Here is a 21,802-nt window from a genome sequence, read left to right as displayed (position 1 = left end):
TTTTTGAAAGCAATACAATTTCCCTATGCATTTTAATAGCAGTCAGGTTGGGAGAACCCCATATCAAATAAACTAAAAGCAATGACTAATAGACGGTTTCTCCCACACAGATGCTTCATGATTTACCAAACCCCTAAATTTAATACTAATTTGTGAATGGATCCATTTATAAATGGGAGCCAGCACATTGCAAATATCTGTCATAGCTGAGCACTGCAAAGTCCCCATGTCAGCAGAGGTGCTCAAGCCAAACATTCAACCCTGGCCAGGCTGAATCACCTTAGATAAAAAAGCAAAAAAAAAAAAATCACAGTTCTTTCTCATAATAAGATGATGGATACTCACAAAACTGGTAGCCCAATATAGTTGCCAACTCATAGTTGCTCAATATTTCTTATTTTCACATACATCAGTAGTTTTGGGAATTCCTAATACTTCAGTTTGGCAATACTGGAGAAAATGCCAAGGGTTTGCCTTGTTTCTTCTAACATTTGTTACTCACAATCTCTTCTGCTGCAACAGCTCAGTTTCTTCCAAACCAGAGGCTGAGAAGAAATGATCTATCCTACATTAAAGTTTTTAGCTAAGGTGATGTAGATCTCTGAAATTTGAAACAAAAGTTTGATGCAAGTATATGGCACGGAGAGATTGTCCTGTTTTTCTGGAGGATGTTTTGCTCTTTCATTGCTATTGAGAGACCAACTCACCAGCTTTATGGTCCTTTTAATCTGATTTATACTTCAAGATAATTTTTATATGTTGCTATCCAGCATATGTGAAGGATGACATCTCTGGTGAGATATCCCAAGTTAAGCTCAACTACTCCTCTGCTTAGAGAGGAATGGAGTGTCAGTAAAGCTTGAAGAAATTCTGTGAATTTGTGGGCCATCACTAACTTTGAAAGCAAGAAAGCAAAGCTGGGTCTGTTGGGGAAAAAAAAGGTTTTATGGCTTGAAAAAGAATGGTCCAGCCTCCCACCATGCTGATCAAGAACAGCTTCAAATAGCTTTCTAAAAATATAGTGCAACTGAAACAGAATTTAGAGACAGCAGTGCTAACAGGCTCAAAAAGATGCGGGTTCCACAATGTCCAGAGGCAAATCATTCCCTCCACCAGAGGGATATTGTCCTCCCTAATAAGTGTTCTGCATTTTATTCTTCATCTGATTCTCAACCTCCACCTTCCTGACACTGTATTTATCAAATTAAGATGAACAAAGCTATTGGCCACCAGACCTCTTTCCCACACAAACTGCTGAGCCACTAAGACATCACCTGTGCATTCTTTGCTCAGTCTCACCAAAAGATGTTCTCCACACATTGTCATTCTTTAGGCCATTTCCTCTCCTGTCATTTTTTTGTTGTTGTTGTTTTTTGAAGTGCACATCAAAAATAGATTCAAATTCTATTACTGGGTCTCAAAAATGCAGCTCTTGGACACTTCTCAATGGAATCAGAGACTAGATTTCTTATCTATTGAGTCCAACAGCTGAACAATCTATCTTGCTTAATAATGAACAAAAATAACTTCATCTTAAATTACATTTTTATATGACAACTATCAAGTCTGAAAGTGTACTTCACCAGCTGTAATAGAAATGTGGATCCACCAAAGATTGAAGCACACTGTTAATCCCATTCTGTTCTGAACCTCTAAGTCATATCAAAGTAAATTTCCCCTTTCTAAAAACAAATTCACACTAAGAGTTGCCTCTACCATATCTTCAACAATCTAGTATCATTCAATTTAAAATAACTGACAATGTATATTTGCCCCTCAAGAAATAGAAGTAGTGACTTTTTCAGGTTCCCTCACACCTCACAGTAAGAAAAGAAAACCAGACACAAACAGCCTGGCTTGCATGGTAGGCTGCAAGCCCACCTACTGAAAATCAGTTTCATCTAGAAATTCATGCCAGCCAACATTTTATTTCCTTCTAAAATGCCAACAGTAAATATACACAGCTGCAAATCCTATTTCAGGTTAATAAATGTGAGTGTCCAAAACTGAAATTAATATAAGCTGAAGAACAGTGGAGGCAGAGCAGAGAGAAGCAAGGAGGCAGTGGGAGTAATAAGAGAGAATAAGCAAGTGAAATGAAAAAATATTTATGCATTTAGGAAACAGACTGTGCTCTGACACACTGCCAAGTTAAATCATTCCCACAAGTGACATGAGTTAGAGAGGCAGATTTCATCATGACAAAGCACCCGCACTTAAAAAATAGAAAAATTTACTGTTCTTAATAGAATTTTCAGTGGATTTATGACAGTAACAAGAAAAACACTGAAGAAAAATACTTGCTGTCTCAAGAGCATTACCAAGACTATAGAAAATATATGCATTTGATTTTCTTAAGTCACTTGAAGTCATCTTAATTACCTTAGAAACAATTAATGGAATCCAAGAGTCTGCAGACATCAAAACAATTTTTCTCAGTCCAGCAGTTTATTTTATTACACAAGAGCAGCGTCCCCATCTTTACCCCCATCAAAACCCTAGCAGAGGTCCATGCACAGTCATCTTCCCACTCCCTACCCTGCATACTTACTGATCTTTTCCATCCCACTTCCTTACTGTCACCAAAAACAAGTCCTTGGAATGCCCTCTACAAATAAAAGGTAACTAACACCATTTATAGATGGTTCCAGCATCCTAAAGATTTGCTCAATTCACATGGAGCAATAAAGATGAACAATGGAGAATATTCCCATGTCAGGCTGCTGAGACACATAGCTCTCTGGAACACAACCTGAGGGCACAAGGGACAGACCCTTCACAGCCCTGCTGTCACTAAGTGCATTCATGTGAGTGAACAGAGAGCAGCAGTGTCACACAGTACTACACACATACTAACCCTTTACTCAGCAGAGTACTACCACCTGCTTTTCTCTTCTGCACTGAATTGTTCTTTATAAAACAGTAAATAGCACAACTGAATCTAAGGCAACTCTGGCTATTCCTCCATTACATACCTCTGCAGGTCCACAATTTCATTGTTTAATGTATCAAGTTCCTTAATTGCAGAAAAATCTGCTACAGAATTCGGTCCTTGAGTACTCTGAAAGATAAAAAATAAACACTGTTAGTCTGGAGCTTATGCTATTCAACTACTACATTCATTTTACTTTTTGTGGCAACATGAGCTGTCCTCTTGTAACAACTGCTGGTAGCATTGTATTTCAAACTTTCAATCTTAGAAACCCCAAAAGAGTACAGATGCTGCATGAGCAGAACACAACATACAGCCAAAGCATGGAGACAGCTCAATTCAAAGAGGGTTTGTGTCCTTGAAGACACCTTCCACAAAAGCACAGGACTACCTAATCACTCAAAAAACCACAGAAACTTGTTCTAAAATAAGTCTCATCTTACAGCTAATAGTTAGGTGGTTTCCTAGCATTCATTTGAGAGAGGTTTGCTTACTTCTTTTATATTTCTTCACCTTGGAGATCCTCACGTTGCAGAGTACAGACACTGACTTGCAAGGCTTTAGGGATACTGAGCTTGTTTGACAGGAACCTCCAGAATACTCAATGAAACTTTGATAATACAAAGTCACCCATGAGTTCCCATTTACTTCATGTCTTTGTAAGACATTGAGTAAACTGAGACAATGACTGTAATACAAATTATTTGTTTCAAAAAAAGTACACATAAATGGAGAGAGAACAAATGCTGAAAACAGAAATTTCAAGTGCTGTAATTATTCTTCTGTGTCTTGTCACAGCATGAACATGCTTACAAAGCAACAGCCATTGTAGCTACCTCCTATAAATACATCTATTCCTTCCTAAGTCTTGAATAAAGTCATCCAGGACAAACACAACACTCTGAGGACAAGTGCATACATATAATTTTAAAAGGCAAGTGATACCCCCCAAAATAACACAAAAGTTTTTAAATGCTTAAGTTTCTCTACAGATAAAGCAAGATATTATTAACTACATGCTTACTCAAACTGATACTCTGGGGAAGGAAAAAACCAAGAGCTATGAACAACTAAACTGTGAGCACACTGGCTGAGAGTATTATTAGCAGAGCTACAGACTACCCATGCATATTTTACTAGCACAAATGGTATGAACTGGGAATTAAAAAAAAAAAAAAAACAGAAAAAAACAACTATACAGCTATTCTTAAACTGGTTAGTGAACAGCTTCTCAAATGGGCAAACTATGATGTTCAGCTATGATGTTCAATCCTGCTCTACAGGAATTACACAGGAGTTTTGCAGAGTTGATCGTGGCATTGCAATAGGGGTTTTTACTTCTCCTATGACAAGGATACAAGGAACACATGGAAGTATTAGCTGCAAGAAAAAAATTTTCCAGGCCTTCCACTTTCACCAGTTAAAGAAATTCTGCACACTAATGCCAGCATCGAACTTGAGGAAAATGTAGTTCAATCTTATTTTCAATTGTTCAGGAGAACTGGTTGGGGGGCAGGAACATAAAAGCCAACATTTTTTAGCTTCAATACACATATTAACAAGGACAAGTTAGAACTATAGGCTGCCATTACTACACTACAACATGCATGCAAAACAACACCTCCAGTTTTTAACTCAAAGTCATAGTAAAAGGAAATTCCCATCAAAATTCTATGAGAGGACCTTACAAATAATTTTCATTCTAATGGCTTGACATGCAAGTGGTGACTACAAACAGTTCTGGGTCAGGAAACACAGCAACAAGTTTTAAACTACAATGAAATATCATTTTACTTACTGATATTTCTGCTATCACCTTGGTATGGGTCAGCTCAGAAGATGAAGCCTAACAAGGTCTTTTGGGGTTTTTTTACCATGTACACCACATCAAGAAAACCAGCAAAAAGCCAATCTCTTACTGCTGACTCAAGCCTTTGAGTTCAAATCTTGAACAACAATCTTGGACAAAAAAGTTCTTTCATATCAATAAGACAACACAACACCTCTTTTGAAAAAGCTCAAAATGAGCTGAAGGTTCAGCTCAATTTAGTAAAAAACCCAGAGCTAATTGAAAGCTAACTTACCTTCTTACACAATATTCTCACTCATCACTTAAGTTAGTAATGAAATAAAAATCACACTGATGTCTTTGAGAGTTTTACAAAATCATTTTACATCCACAGAACAGCAGTAACCAACATCTAATGCTTTCTAATCACTCAATTTTCTGTGCTACCTTCAGTAAAGCCGTGGGTATTAATCCTAATGACAACTGCCAAATGTCACACTGGGCTACTACTCTCTGTCCCCACTTCCCCTGCAATTTCACCAGGATGACACAGAGTTTTCTCTTTTCAGTTTAAGCAGCCCACAGGAGCAGCCCCAGAGGTCTGGGCTCAAGGGAAAACCCCAGGTTTACTCTGGATGAACAACACTGGAAATCAGCAGAACTTGACACCTGAGAGAAGTGCTGAGCTCATTCATGACTATGGGAAAGTCTTAGAAGGATGCTCATTATTAAACCAACAGACAGTAAATATTAGAAAAGCAAAGTTTCTCTAACCTTGAGAAAGCAGAGTTAACAAACTGACAGAATAATAAGGATGAAAAGCAGAGTGGTGCAGAATGGAAAAAACAGTCCAAACTAGAAAAGAGACATAGAAAGGAAAGCAAACATACAAAAAAGATTAGTAGAGTTGCAAGTAAAGCAATTACTTCTAAAAACAGAATGTAAAAGCAAATTAGATACCAGTTACAGAAACTCAAAAGAGTAGTGCCAAATTTTGAGTTTCATTTTTCCAGGTGTGAATTTTTCATTCTGTTTAAGAAAGCTGCAGAATTAGGTCAATGTATTGCACAACCAAGAAAAGGTAACTCACATCAGACTTCATGATGTGTAAAACATGTAAGAATTTGTGATCACCTCTACCATTCTGATAGCTACAAATTGAACTGCTGAGGTACAGCTAACTGCTGGATTAAGATAGATGGCAACCAACAGCCTATGGAGATATCTAAACTATCTTTGAGGTATAAAATGGGGGACCCTTTACTTTTAAAATTTTAAGTAACTCTAAACTTTTAGTTCACATTGTTTACAAACTTATTTAAAAAGATTTATGTAAAAAAGGTAACTGAACACATTAGGAGAAAAGCAGTGAGCTTGTGCATGTCATTTCAGATGGAAACTCAAATTTCTTTAGAACGGCAGCAGAAGGATTATTCTTTCAAAAGAGAAAAAAATGCTTTCCCAACATAAGATCTCTCTGCTTGGTTGGCAGGTGTAATAAATGACAGCTTCATTTTGAAATATGGATGGAAGGTTTTTGTCAGTTCTTTGCACCTAAGATTTGTTTACTTCCTGATATTATGATAAATATAAGGTCTGCCAGCACTCAGGTTGCTTCTTGCGTAGCCTTTGAAATTGACATTATTTGTTTGAGATGTACACCAAAAATGCAAAACCCATCCTTACCTTCTGTAAACTGACACCCCTGTCTGAAGGTGGAATCATCTCTGGAGTCAGAGCCTGAGGAGGATCAATGCCCTTTGTTAACTTCTGGTTAATTAAATGGAAAGCCAAAGCAAACTGCTCCTTTGAAAGCTTCCCGCAGTCCTTGGTGTCACAGAGAGCCCTGCACAGAGATGCACATGAAATTTAAAAAAATCCTCATTTCTCCAAGTACAGCCCTGTTTAGTGTAGTTGCTGTCATTTACAAATGTGAAAATTGCCAGGGTGTATCTCCTCTTCTAAAGCAATACCAGAGGCATAGGAAACATCACTCAAACACACACAGCCACTTTCACTTTGCATGTCGAGGCCCACAGCTGTGCTCTGGTGAAAAGCACAATCAGGGCTGTGGGTCACTAGCAACACCTTCAGAACCAACACAAGTTTATTTACATTTTCCTGGTTTTCCTAAATTGGCAGTTGTGTTAACCACAACTTGGGAAAAAAAAAAAAAAGTTGTTCCTATCAGTGTGCCTGACAACAGCTCATAGCACAGAAAGAATTAAAGAGCATTGAGTGTAAAGAAGGCATTTCTGTAATGAATAATGCCAAATGAATGCATAGCTGCAAGGAAATACATGCTGTAGAATGAGATAGGACATAAATCTTGCATGCTAACAATTTTATAGAAACATTTCCCTTTCCCAGTACATGAGTGGGATCAGTGATCAGATACCTGTGATGTGATGCCTTAAATACACAGGAATGGCTGAAGTGCAGCATTTGTAACAATCTGTGTTCAGGCATAAACCTGATTTCCACCCATTTCTGTCCCAGAGCAGAAGCAAGTAAGTTATCACCTATACAAAGGCCATGCTATTATATACAGAAATGTCACTTTCAGAAATGCCAGCATAGCAAGAAGTGAGAACTATGCCATCATCTACACAGCTGTCACAGGGGAAAAAACCTACCAGATATGTGCAAGGAGAGCAGAAGGCAGTCCTGTTTTCAGGAACAGTTCTCTGGCTTCCACACCTGACACAAATCCATCCATGTCCTTGTCAGTTTTCACAAAGATCTCATCGTACTTAATTTTGTCTGCAGGCGACACAACCCACTGAAGGGGGGTGAGGATGGAAGGGAAAAAACCAAAACCACAACACTAAGATACAGCCAGGTTCTGTTTCCAGTTCAGACTTACATAACTCAAGGACTACAGCACAGATTTTAAAACAGTGATACAGGTGCTTAGTTCATGAACCAGTTTTATCCTCCTAAACAGACATGCAGAGATCCTCAAGCAACTGCAAAAGTAGAAGCATTTCCCTCAGGAAAGCAGCCAGGTTGCTTGGTGCTGCTCTGCCCTTTTGCCTATGGAACCAAAGCATTCCTTGGAGGCTGGATCTCCTCCCTCATCACTGAGCTCAGTCACAGTCCTGCTGACTGTCTGGCTCTATCAATTTTGTTCTCCTTTACACAGCTGAGAAGCTTTAGCTGGAGGGACTGGAGAGCTGCTCAAGCCCAGGTTGTTAATAGTTGGGCACACTCTAAACTGAAAAATTTACATCTGAACAAGGTAAAGCTGGGAATTACAGCTACTTCTGTTACTTGAGCAATTTTCCACAACATTCAGCTAATATAAAGATGTCTGGGGTTTTTTGACTGAGAACAGCTTCAAGTGCATGTATGGATGCTAATTAATTTCAGTGCTCACAGACAATTAACAGATGACTCCCAAATGGTGCTGTACACAAATTCACCCAGAATGGCACTGCTTTGCAACACATACTGCAAGACTTACCCTCAAGGCAAGGAAATTTCCAGGTTAAAACCTTGGCATCTCCAAAATTTAGATGCCGGTTTCTTACTGATTACTCAAATAAGGGTACCCAAATGTCCAAGCTGCATCTGATGCATTAAGTACCACAGTTCTTACCTTAAAAACCCTTATCAATGTTTTTTCTTATTTTGAATATAACAAGTTATAGATAAGCTACTTGGAAAGCCATTTCCCAACTTCTGGACTCTAAAATGATGAGGAATAAATAAGATATCTGGGGAGGGTAAGAGGCATCAAGTTGCCTAATAATCACATTCAGAACAAAAAACAAATCTCCTGTGTCTAGGTAGATGTGCTACACCTTTTGTTTTCTTTTCCCATTGCTTGCATTTATCTATTCCAATTTAATTCATGTCTTCTCCAAATTGCACACATGCACACACACACACATGACTGCCACAACCTGTTTTAAGAATGTGTCTATATTCCAGTCTTCACCCAGAACACTTGTGCTCTGCAGATGTGTACCTGGACCACTATTTTTTTTTCTTGAGCTTGAAATAATTTGTTCTAAAAATATCTTCAAAATCTGTACTAAACAATATTTTTTTATCCAATTGTTTATATCTGAAGACATCTAAAAAAAGTAAAACAGGGTAAATTTTACACGTCTCCATCTGGTCTTTCCATCAGCCTAGTAAACCAACCAGCAGGGCAAGAAGCAAACTAAAAACTTGTATCGAGTCTCTTCACACAGGCAGTCTGTGAAGCACAGAGCTAAGAGCAGAAACCTTCTAATCCCCAGTAACTTCAGGACTGTACCTGTGTTAATGGTGTTTTGGCAGCTAAAATGCCCACAGGTGGCAAGGACTGATGAGATTCTTTGGTTGAAGATGGTATTAATGGCATTGCTCCTGGAACACTGAGAGGTTTTCTCTTGGATGGCGGCACCAAAGCTGCAGGCAAGGACATTGGCACTGGTTCTTTCTCCAAAGCACAGTATACCAAAAACATGGCCTGAACAAGATAAAAAAGGTGTGTGGACGTAAATATATTAGAAATATATATACATATACAGAGAGACTAAAGAATTCATTAACAAATAACTTTGTAGCCTTTTTTCATTGTGTTTCCCCTTCACAAGCCCCTCAATTGATGCATCTCACTGCCTTCTAAATTGTGTTTTTCATCACCACTTTCTTTTGAGGATCAGTGCTTAGCAAGTGAAGTTCAGTATCTTTCAGAACATTAAAATAATCTTCCAAGCTTGTGCCAGTACTTGTGGAATTTTATTTGAGAGAAAACTTCAAACACTTTAATTTATCACCACTTTCCCAGAAACTGCTCCACTTAGCAGTTAGTTCTTTTGTTGTGGCCATCTCTAATTCAACACTCTTACATTATTTCATCAGTCCTGGCTTTAATAGTGTTAAAATTCTTACTTACTACAAACTTTCCTCAAGGATACCTTGAGGCATTCAAGTTCTATAAATGCTGAAGGTTAAGGTAAAACTCAGTGCAAACACTCTGTCTCATGGGACAGCAGATCTCAGGTGAAAGTTTTTAATGGCTCATCTAACCCACAAAGAAAGTTACTGCTGTGTACTGAGACACATTCAACAAACTGACAGAAACATTAAACAGCACTAAAACTTGATTAAGGACTCTGAATAAAGATGATAAATGAACCACACATTCAGAAATTAAGACACAGTGCATCTATTTTAAACCCTACCATCAGGCTTTCAAAATCCCAAGAGGCAGAAGATACTTACAACTGCAAACTCATCTCGATCCAACATGCCATCACGGTCAATATCACTCAATTCCCACACCTACCAATAAAAAGCAGAATATAGGGATCTTTGACTAAACTGCAGCAGTTTCCTACTTAAAACCTTATTAAAAACAAACTTCAGAATGGCCTCCCTCCACCATAGCTCAAGTTCTATTAACAGCATTGCTCTGCAGTGAGAAATGTAAATTCATATAAACCACACAAAAACAGATTCTTAAGTTGGAGACAGAGGCACCCAGCCTGACCTAAGTGTTAAAGAGTACACACAACTGATAAACTGCAGCTGGAGGTGATCTATCCAAAAGAATAAAAGAAAGAAATTTCTTCTAGCAAAAGAAATTTTATTTTTCCATTCAAAAGTCACACTCCATAAAATCTAAGATAAGAGTTAGGCTCATTACTACAAATCTTCAATTTGAAAAGCAGGTATTGCTGAGTGCAGCACAGGTATTAGTTGTGAACTGACAATTAATAAGAAAGATATTCTTACTCGTCCTAAGATATCCACTGGCAGTTTTGAGTTGAGAAGCACAGGTTTCACTTTATCCCCTGATAATAGTCCATTCACTGGATTTAGGCTGTCAAAAATAGAATCATACTTGACCTTGTCTTCCAGCTGCAGGGGCAGAAGAAAAATATTACTTATAGAAACAGCCATATTCATAGCATAAGAAGTAGAAGTTCTTCCAAAAGTGTTAACTTTTTAAATAAAGACACATTGCACGTCCTGATGCTTATAAGAAAACATCAAAAAGATACTATTTTTAAGTCAAAGACTCATCAAAACCCTGTGAGATTTCTTCTTCAATTATTTTCATGACTTCATGTAACAACCTTTTTTTTTCCTTTATTTTCAATCTCTAAACATGAAGAGATTTCCCAAGAGTCAAGTGTTCTTATTAAATTAGGTCTATTAGCCCAATTATAAATTTGACAGGAATGGTAACTATCACACTTTAGAAATGCAGCATTAGATTTTTCTAAGAAAGACAGGTTTTCCTGCAAACCAGAAAACAGTTCTAGGTAACAGCTAATTTTAGTTTACCTTTACAGCCCATGGTAGATCACTTGATGCTGTTCCACTGAGTAGCAAAGGACTACTCGTATCAGTCTAAGGAAAAACAAAGCAAAAAACCAGCAGACACATTAAAAGAGATGTGATTCTGACTTTTCAAAACCACCCCCTTATTTGAAAAGCTGCTTCTCAAAGCCAGAACTGCATTTTAGTAATTCATACTAAAATTTAGAGCAAAACATTTTAAATGTTTATTCCACTAAGGACAACACTAAGAGAAAAAATACCACATATCTTCAAACTATTCTATATTATTATATTATAAATTTTGTATTCAAATCCCCACTAGAACATGTAGCAGCTTATTCCATGCTGCTTGATTTTTTCCCTGTTGTAGGGCCCCATTGCCCTACAACATCACCCTCTGAAGTGTTTGGTATTTACACCAAACCTTCCTAATTTTTCACTTAAAAGCAGTTCTTAATAATATGTTCAATTACAAATGAAATCTTACAAATCTTGGTGGAGGAACAGGCAAGTTAAGACTACTCAGGGAAACATCCAATCCATTCTGTGCACAGGCTACAAGTCGCAGAGCCACAAAAAATTCCTACAGGGGAAAAAAAAAGAAATTTTGAAGGGTTTATAATATGAAAAAATATATGAAAATATATATTATATATTAAATTATATATTATATATGGAAATATAATTTTAAAATGTAAAATTTCAGAATAATTAAGAGTTTTTCTAGTATTACTGTGAAATAATATGAAAAGTTGCACATGGCTTCAAAGGGGGTCAGAAAGTGACAGAAGGCAGCAGCCAGCAAATGCTGGATTCCTCCAGCAGGACAAAGTTTGCAATTAATTTTCCAAGAATTTAGTAACTTCCTGGCCAGTGTAGTCAGTTCTCAGCACTCAGTTTTCTACAGAACAGTGAAAATTTGAAGCATAATTGCAGCTGTTTATCTTGGAGGAACTGAACTGATCCCACAGATGGTTAATGGAGCAAAAAAAAAAAAAGAAAAATAAACCAAAACAAGCCCAAAAAACCCCAAAATTGTTTGGTAGACATTACCAACCTCCTCCTCTTCCTACCAAGGGAAGAAGCAGTTCCCTCTCCACAGACTGTTATTTATATTTCAAATCAAACAGCAACACACATTAGAACTTGTGGCAGTTCCACTGAGATGTGAATTTTGTCCCCACACTGCTCATTGCCACAGCTTGGGAAGGACAACTCCAAACAGAATATACCAATGTCAAGTCCACCAAAATTAAAGTAATAAGAATTCTTAAGATTTTATGAGAACTTTAATTTCTGCACTGTTTCCTACAAGATTATGAGGGAAAAGTCACCTTCTTCATAAATGCAGTATATTAAACCTTAAATTACTTCTCAGCAAATTTTTGCACAGCTACACATCAGCCCATTTTGCAACCTAGAGAAAAGCTGATGAGGCAGCTGAAGGCTGTTTAATTTATTGTAGCTTCCACTCAAATGGGAATTACATAGCCAGTCAAAACTAGAAAAAAATCTGTTAGAAAAACTCCTTTCCTGAACCAAAAATTTCAACTTTCATCTTGTTTCAAGGCTGGGTAATGGTTAGAGTCATATACCACATAAATAATCATACCTGTTTGTTCAGGATACCTTTGCCATCAGTATCAGCTAGGTCCCAAATCTGAAACATAAAAAGAATAAAGGGTTCACAGCACTTCAGAGGAAGCTGGCAAGTCCTCCCTCCATTTATAAATGGACTCTTGGAGGAAAGTTCAAGTCTTAACTTTCATGATAGCACTTAATTGTGATGACAAATTTAAATATTGCAATAATTTCCATGACTGAATCTATTGGAACTATTGGATAGAACTGAAAACACATTAGGGAAGATCATGGATCCTGTAGTACTACTAAGTATTTTAATTAGAACAAGATACTGACTGAAGCAAGAAGACAGGATAATTAAATAAATAAAAGAATTGCCATTAAATACCTTTCCAAGTACCAAATCTGTCAATCCAGACTTTTTCAAGAAAACAGCTGCATCAGAAGCTAATACTCTTCCAGCATTAGCAGAATCAACCTGGGGGAGAAAAAAATCCTCACATGACAAAGTGTCTTTTGAATTGATGCCATCTCTCCACAAAGGCTCTCAAAAAGCAACTGAAGAAGAATGCTCAATTTAACGGTCACTTTTAGGACAATCTTCTGAACCTATCTCACTGGCCCCTCCTAATCACAGGCTTTTCTTCTTCATGCCATAAAAACATGTGATTTTTAAGAACAGAGAATTCCAGGGTTTAATTACATTTCATTGTCCAGCTCTGCATTCATTACTGTTAGGGTCTGAAAAAGAAAGCTCTGCTTTGAAGATACCTTTACCACCACAGCAGAGGGAAATATTCCCTAAAGTGAAATTTATTTACACAGTGAAGAAGTTGGTGATATTGGCAGCATAGCAATCAGCATGCATTTCTCCCTGAATCAATAGAGAGATCATTAAAATAGGGAGTTATTCAAGTTCTTAAATGGAGACAGTATCTAAACTAAACCTTTTTAAGTGGGAAAAGAAAAAGGAATACTTACATCACCTGCATGGTGATGGTAAGGGCAAGGGAAATAAAGGAAAAGCTGAGAGTCCTTGAGAGCCTAAAGGAAAGGATTCTTTAAAAGGGCACAGTATGGAAAATAGAACTAAGTGTATCTTCAGTCAATTCAGACTGTCAGCCTTACTACAGCCCACAGGTAGGGTGATGATGATGACAACTGCACCATTTCCAGTCTCACAGCTTTGTGTTTAAACAAAGGCCATATTCAATATTGTGTTTGGAACACAAGACCAGCTGCCCAAGCTCACAGCTGCAGCACACACAAGGTGCTCAAAGCTAAGAGCTTCCCAAGATGGGATTAGAGCTGGCTCCTGAAAGACTGTTGGGAATTTATCATTTGGAAGGAATGCTGCAGCAGTTGTCTGTAGATACTTCTGAAAGGGAACAAAACACTGAAATCCCCAAATCGTAATTTAATATGAAAGTGAAAACAACTATTGTTTTTAACATAACCAGTATGATTTTAATTAGGAGAGAGCTTTTCCTGTAACTGAGGATGCCCTGGTCAGAGCAATAAGGTTGCAAACACTACAGTCCAGCAGTTACTGAGTTATGGCAGAGCTGTTCATCTATAGGCACAAAGCTGCCAAGACAGAGCATCAAACCTCCTTTTAAATAGTGCAGTCGACCTTGCATGTAACACAACAATCTTGGCATCCACTCAGAAAACCTCCAGCCTAGCACTCCTCCTTCAAGCAAGTCAGAGAACACCACAGTATCAGCTGTGTTTACTTTTTAGTTCCCCAAGTCCAAGCCAGAGGAAGGTGACTTTAAGGGATTTCAGAAGGATTCTTATTTAACCCAATACTGATCTAGTTTCTTTTTGTACAATTAATTATCAAAACCTTAGTAACTATTTTTTTTTAAAGTGCTGATTTCAATTTCTTTACAAATTACTGAGTCTTGAGTGCTGGGGTAGGGTTACTTATGTTTGATTATTGCCCTGGGATGACTGCTGGTGTTCGTCAGTTATACACCAGCTTGGCAGAGCTTTTCCCCTGATGTGTAAGAAGCAGTTTCCACAGCTGCATCAGCCAACAATCCCCTTGTTACAGCCTGTCTTTTGGAGCACCAGGAATTACCAAAAGTTACAAACATACATCTGATGTGATGAGGGCAGAAGGTTACAGTGACAAGTGCTTCAGTTCAGGACTCATCAAGAATTCAGCACTGCTTCCCTGCTGCACTGCATCATGTGATTAAGTAATTTCCTAGTGCTTTATGACAGGTATTTAAGTTTATCCTTTAACCTCACCCTGCTTTGAGTCAGTCTATAAAAGGTTAAACAGAAAAAACATTTATTTGAAAGAAAAGAATGCCTACTGAAAGATTGAGGTTCCAATCTCATTCCAAGAACAAAGGGCAGGATTTACACCCATTTCACAACACACCTTGTGCCAGATGAATTCCTTTAAGTTTGTGATAGAACTGGAAGTGTACTCAGCATCAGAGCTGTTCCAGGTGATGAATTTATTCATCTAAAAGCACACTCCACCAGCACCATAAGACAAAGTGGGAAATGTCTCTCTGAATTCCTGTTCTGAAATCTGACATCTCCTTATCTGAGGAATGGAAGGGAAAAGTTCCCTAGTGGAACTGAAAGTCCTCTGACACGTTTGAAAGCTCCTCTTTAGGAAAAATCCTAGCAGCAAAGAGTTCATCTGAGCAAGTCAGAAAAATAATCCTCTGGGAAACAAATCCACTGGCACCACTTCCCTAACAGTAACATCATGTTTAAGGAATCCCTGTTCCTGTACACTACTGAAACCACTGGACGACAAATAGTGCTCTAGTTTCACTAGGCTACATATTCCAACAAATGGAAGACACTGACTTAGCAACCACTCTCACATTTGTTCCTTTATCTGAGTTTTTGCTCCACCCTTCAGTGGCTGAGCAACTGCAGTCAGGAGGAGCAGCCAGGCAGATGGCAAAGGTGGTACCTGACAGTGAGAGTCAGGACTGAGCTGCCAACCACAATGTGCAGAACAATCAGTTCCCAGCCTTTTCTTGTGCCCTTATAATGATATCTTAAGGGACTCTCCTAAGGTTTTTAATCCAATGCCTAGAGATAAACACACAGTGGATTTGTCCATCTGAAGGAAAACTTCCTGAGGGTGATACCATCTCCTTCAGTCACCAGGAGCCATTTGAACTTTGATCAAGGTAAACTCTCTCTTCTTGTTTAGCATTTTCAAATCTGTTTGCACTCTCCTGCAGTGGAGAAAATCCCTTACTGAAGTACAATGGCAAGCTCAGACTTCAGGCATCACAGGCTGATCCATTTGAAATGCTGTTTTTTGCACTTGATAATGGGACTAATCTTCTAAGCACAATCTGAAAATAGGGCATGGATAGAAACCATGGCCTTGTCCCTTCCCCAGCACGTAAGTTTACATTCTGATGTTGACACATAAAAGAAACTCTTAAATAAGGAGGCCATATACACCATAACCTGTCTTAGGACAAACAGACAGGAACATTACCAGTTCCACAAAGGAAAAAAGAACTTCCTATAAGGTTGGCTTTTTACAGGGTTCATCAATTACTCATCAGGTGTATTACAAAACAAAAATCCTTCTAGTTATTTTATGCAGCCAAGTAGTTTAACTTCCTTGAAAGTTTTTACAATACATGTGTACAATAAAGTACATTATGTACATGGAATATTGTTATTACAGAACAGCTATTTTTTAAAAAGAGTGGTATTTACAGGAATCAAGATCTCTTGGTGTCAGAATATAGAAGACAAGTGATAAATAAAATTTATATTCTTATATTTTATTTATATGTATTTTTACTTTTTCGTCAAGTAGTCAAAAGGTTTGCATCTGTTGAGTGAAGCTGCAAGAACTACAGGCATTCTTTTTGCATTCGGGGGCCTTCTACCCAAATTTCACTCCTTACAACATCCCGTGATTAACTCTGGGGATATTCTGAGTGAAAATCAAGTTTTACAAATGTAAGAAATTAATCTTCACTTGTAAAAAGTAACCAAGAACATATCAATACATCATTTTTAAAGAATTTACTCCATCCCAAGACCTCACAGTCTGTTAGTCAAGTGATGTATGTCATACACACCTGGCACTTCCCTAGAAAATAAGGGTCATCTTACAACCAATATTAAATTTATACTGATAGAGCTCAGACCTACATGCTAGCTACTACAAAAATACATTTTAAAGCACTATAATTTTTCTTGAACTTTTATTGTTTACACACTGTTGACCAGGCTGAGCCCATAGCAAAAGAATATAAATTCTTTAAAATCCAGATGAAGTGTGTTCTTTCAGAATATACATACCTGTCGATAGAATTTCTCATAGACAGGATTTGCACTCGATAGCTGTAAAAGAGACACAGAGAGAAAATGAGCCCTGGAGATCCATATTTCAATTTCCCTCTCCCTTGACACATAAAGATATAAAACATACACCACTGGTCTTCAAAGAAGCATGAAGGATTTATTCTGTACAATGATGAGGAACTAGGACAGCTCTTCGTGCTGTAACTTTTACAAGACTGACTTCTTGTTTTGCAGTCATTGACACCACCCCAGATCAGATTTCCCTCAGCCAGGTCACCAGGTGAGATTTTGTGAAACAGGAACTCTTAAGCAACACTGCCTGGGGGCAAAAGCAGAAACCTGAAACGACTCAGGCTAGGAAGTGCTCTCTAATATTAGAGTACATGGCAATATAATTTTATGTCACTGTCCTCTGCATAATTCTTTAGAATTTAGTGTCATATGCAACCAGTCTGTAAAATTTTCAGTTACTCAAATTAATGCCTGGATTCAAAACTAAAACCACAGCAACAGTACCACATTAAAATAGAATAATATCCTAACTTTGGGTTTTGTAACTTGAACCCTTGTTGGGGATAACTTCTGCCTTCATTCCACTGCCCTCTACCAGACATTCAGGGCTCACCTAAAGTTAAGTGAATAAAGATAAAACAGCTTCTTTGGAAAAGGCTCTTTCTTTATTTTTAAATTATTCTTAGAAATGCAAAAAAAAATCTAAGACCTGAAACAATGCAAAACCTCATCTCTTGGCCTACTCTAAATACCCTTGCCCAGCAGACTGCCAAGAAATGAAGTGTTAGGGTTACCTCTCTTCCCCAATATAAAAAGAAAATCAGATCCTGCTTTAGTGAAGTGCATGTTGCCTAAACCAAAGCCATTTATGCATAGGATAACTGTAGAATTCAGAGTGTGTTGCCCTCACAAACCCTGTGGGAACAACTGAGCATAATACAAGGTAATTACACAATACTTGCTAAAAAAGCCCAGGCACATAACTTCAAATATCATCCAAAACCAGAGTTCTCCCCCTTAAGAGGAATATAATGTCAAACCCCAGAATTTGCAGACCTTTGTACAAACACAATCCAACAAAGTAGCTTCTCTGGATTTAACATTTAGAAGTCCAAATGGAAATATGGAAACCAACAGCACCATGGATGTTGTCAATCACATCTTTGTAAAAGCATTTACTACAGATTGTATAAATGGTTGACAGTCAAATAACACCACATCCATTTTCCTACAGCAAGAGCTGCTTTTTTGGTGGAGTACTCCATGTTCACAGGTGCTGATTATCAGAAAATATTACTAAGAGATGTTTGGTAGAAATTTATTTAGCTTGATCTTGTGCAATTACGGAAAGTGTGCAGCATCACCAGCACGTCCTAAAAAACAAATTATAGAGTACAGCTAGAAATAACAGGAGAGCTTCCATTCAGAGCTTGTTCAGCAAATATACTGCCCCAGAGACTCAGCTTCTGATTTTCTAGCTGGTTTTTGGGTTTTGTGATTGGTGGTTTTTTGGTGGGTTTTGTTGTCGCTGTTTGGTTTGGGTTTTTTGGTGTTTGGGGGAAGGGGGCAACAACAGAGACACACAGCTGGTAAGGTTTTATTTGATTATTAGGAGGTGGGTGGGAAATACTTCTCCCAGAGCCAGACATGAAAAATTACATATGCTGGGAAACCATCATTGGTATTCACTGCAATACCTCCATTTTTATAGCTTAACCTTGCTCTGACTTTGCTCTGGTACCCAAAGACTTCTATTACTTCAGCCACCAACTAAACATGCAGTTACACATCCCTCAAAATAGCCTGACACAATATTTTCAAGTTTTGCCAGCCCTCAGACTGCCACAACACCAATACAACAAACAACTTCCAATCATTTTCCAGAACTTCACAGCGGGCTACATTTTCTTCCCTAAACCTCCCATGCTTTATTTACCCACTCAGATACACTTTGCACAGCAACCTACATGGATAGTTTTCCCAAATACTCAAGTATTTGACTTACTGTTACTTCATGAGAAAGTAAAAGTCTAGGCACAGGACAAAACTAGAGCTGTGAGCAGAGAAGCAGAACAGAGCTGGCCAGTGCATCTGTTGGAACCCTTGATTCCTGTGCATCATCCATCCCTCTTGCCCAATGTCACCCTTTGTTCAGCCAAATGTCTCCTTATTACAGCCAAACTGATCACTCTCACTCCTGGACAGGAAACATCATGTTGAAGTCCTGCAATGGAAACACTAAGTGCAAATAATCTTTTCATTCAGTACTTAAGAGTATGAGCCAATAATTCTTTACTTCATTAGTGCTTCCAATATTCATTTTAATATCAGTATGACTGCAATAACTGGAATTTCCTGTGAATGGAAAAGCAGTCGTAAAAAAGTTTCTCAGACTATTTTACTAGTTCTTCCTTCCTACAAAAAAATGCAAATATAATCTAGGATATTCTTCTGGGATAAGGAAAAAAATACAGTTCAACACCTTTCCAAGTGCTGCCTTAGAGTTTACCTGGCAAAATTCTTTTTCTGGGATTTTAACAACCATTTGCAGAGTAAATTCAGCTCGTTTTAAATGCAAAATGAGGGAGGGAGAAAAGGTCAGATTCCACAGCATATAAAAATAGAAAGACATTTTTATGGTTCCATTTCAAAGTTGATCACTTCATAAGGGTAATGGGTGTTGGAGTAATTATAACCTTTGATACAAACCTATGAACTTTAGAATGATAACCCAGGTAATAAAAAACACCTTCAGGGACACCTGTCTTTTTCATCTTCTGTTGTCAATCAATCCCCATGTTTTCATGTCTCTGGCACATTTGCATTTAGGTGTAATAAGATACTATTACCAGTCTGTCCACCCCATCCAGCCACAAGCTTCCTCCCAAAAGGGCTTAAAAACAAACAAACAAAAGCTGTCCATTGAGAAAAACAAAAGTAATTTCCCCTTCCAACGCCAATGAGGTATCAGGGGAGAAACCAGCTATTCTATCCTGATGAAAATCCTAAATACCATATTCTATCACAACACATAGCTCTAGCACTCATTTTAAGAGTTTCCAATAGACACAATCTGGCCTTAAATGTTCTTCCTGTAGTTAGCCAGCCAAAAAGCAGGTAAGCTCAAGGCAAGCTGGTTTCCTTACAATGCCATTTCAAAACAATAATCAACTTCTCCCTTTTTCCTCTACTGCTTTATTGTCTTAGCTGAAGTGTTTCAGGGTAAAGCTTTCTACCACTTTCAATTATATAATAAAGAATATGTCCTACAGCAATAACAAATGTAAAGAAAATATTTACTATAAATTTCTACACAATTATTACCAAGTACTTAAAAATGGAGCACTTTCTTTCCCATTGAACAGCTGAAGCAGACACAAGAACTGCTGTCTTCTCTCTGCAGAGATGTCTGTCACTGCATAATTAGAAATGGTTCCATTTAATTTTCAAATTGCTACAGAAAATCTCCACCATCTTCTAATCAGTACTGAACAAAGCCTGTGCAAAATGAAAGAGTAGCTGCACTGCCTTTTAAGAGGCAGCTTCTCTCTAACATGGAGGGTGCAATACCAACCAAAAAAATTAGGTTTTATCTGCTTTAGGAGCAGTCAGTCCCCTCTATGTGCAGGTTAAAATATACACATGCATACTCTGGTTTCTTCATTTGCAGGACAGAAAGAGGAACAACAGGTTCCTCATTCCACTAAAAATTACAAACTGATCTTTATTTAACAATTTTGCTGATTTCTCAAAAAAAAAGAAAAACAACAAAAACAGACACCAGAAGTTTGCCAGAGACCTCAAAATCTCTGGCTCTAGATTATACATAATATGTTCATTAGCATGAGGGTATCATTCATACTGCAAGTATTTGGATCCCGTGTATTCCAGTAACAAGACCTTAATCCTGGCAATGTGTGCACGAGACAGGAATCCATCCAGCTCAGCCTCAGTGTAATACTCCATGTTTCCCTTCAACAAAACAGCACAGCATTCTCAACTCTCCAACACAATGCTCAAGTCTAAAATGAGACTTGTAGCTAATTAGGATACAAATTGATATTACATGATTTTGTCTCGTTTACCAAAGCAGCTCATAACTACTTCAAGACAATTAGCACATTTCTCACAAAAAGCATTTCATCAGGAAGAGAAACACAAAGTTATCTTCCTTTTCCTCCTGAGTACTTTACAGTGCTTCCCCGAGCTGTGAGCTTCCCCTTCAATCACAGCCAGTTTTTCAGAATAAACCACAAGTTCTAATTTCAAGAGCAACTAGAAGGTACTGAATGGTCCATTTCAACCCACCTTTCAAGAAACACCTCTGCCCCATTCTCAACATCCATCTTCCACATCTTCAGTTCTCTGTTCTTCCTCTCCTAAATTCCCCATATGAAATTGGTCTGAAAAGCAACCATCCTTGGAAGGCCAAAACATACAACCCCTTATACTGGTTATAGCTTCATTTGACTTTTCCAACAACAGATGACAATCTGTGAGATCGGTCAGTTCCTTCTCATTGCTGCTGTTTGCTTGTTTCCAAACTAAAGGCAACCACAACAAAACACTCCCATGGTAAAAGTTCTCTTAGAAGTTCCACATTAAATTCACAGTCATGCGTTGAGCAAACACAAGTGGCAACAAGATGTTCCAGAATGGGTTCAAAATGGGGAGATAAAAAATACTTCAGATATTTACTATTAAAGGGAGAGAGAAGGGGGAGATCAACACCTTCAGTTTGCAACCCTTGTTCAAGCATACTTGCTGTGATAAATTTCACTACAGCTACAAAGTCCTGAAGTGTTTTTACTAATCAGTGAAAAGAATACAATTAGCACAGAAAAGTTTCAAATTACTGAAATTACAGCTTTGGTATTCAAATAAAG

The 21,802-nt window shown here is 37.9% G+C and overlaps 1 protein-coding gene across 8 annotated transcripts in view; it reads right to left on the bottom strand.

Moving 5' to 3' along the window:
- Window positions 1-21,802, bottom strand: part of EPS15 (epidermal growth factor receptor pathway substrate 15) — a 68,374-nt gene that overhangs the window by 23,467 nt on the left and 23,105 nt on the right. For all 8 annotated transcript variants that reach the window (XM_050977598.1, XM_050977599.1, XM_050977597.1 and 5 more), the window contains 11 exons: window positions 16,902-16,943; window positions 12,979-13,068; window positions 12,619-12,666; window positions 11,494-11,589; window positions 11,010-11,075; window positions 10,455-10,580; window positions 9,942-10,001; window positions 8,989-9,183; window positions 7,358-7,503; window positions 6,408-6,567; window positions 2,976-3,061 (listed from right to left, as the gene is read on the bottom strand). In XM_050977598.1, the coding sequence (XP_050833555.1) occupies window positions 2,976-3,061; window positions 6,408-6,567; window positions 7,358-7,503; window positions 8,989-9,183; window positions 9,942-10,001; window positions 10,455-10,580; window positions 11,010-11,075; window positions 11,494-11,589; window positions 12,619-12,666; window positions 12,979-13,068; window positions 16,902-16,943 (1,115 nt within the window). The remainder of the gene's footprint in view (window positions 1-2,975; window positions 3,062-6,407; window positions 6,568-7,357; window positions 7,504-8,988; window positions 9,184-9,941; window positions 10,002-10,454; window positions 10,581-11,009; window positions 11,076-11,493; window positions 11,590-12,618; window positions 12,667-12,978; window positions 13,069-16,901; window positions 16,944-21,802) is intronic.

This window comes from Serinus canaria, chromosome 8, assembly GCF_022539315.1.
Source record: "Serinus canaria isolate serCan28SL12 chromosome 8, serCan2020, whole genome shotgun sequence".
In the NCBI taxonomy this organism is placed as follows: Eukaryota; Metazoa; Chordata; class Aves; order Passeriformes; family Fringillidae; genus Serinus; species Serinus canaria.
This window is presented reverse-complemented; position numbering and strand designations above follow the sequence as displayed.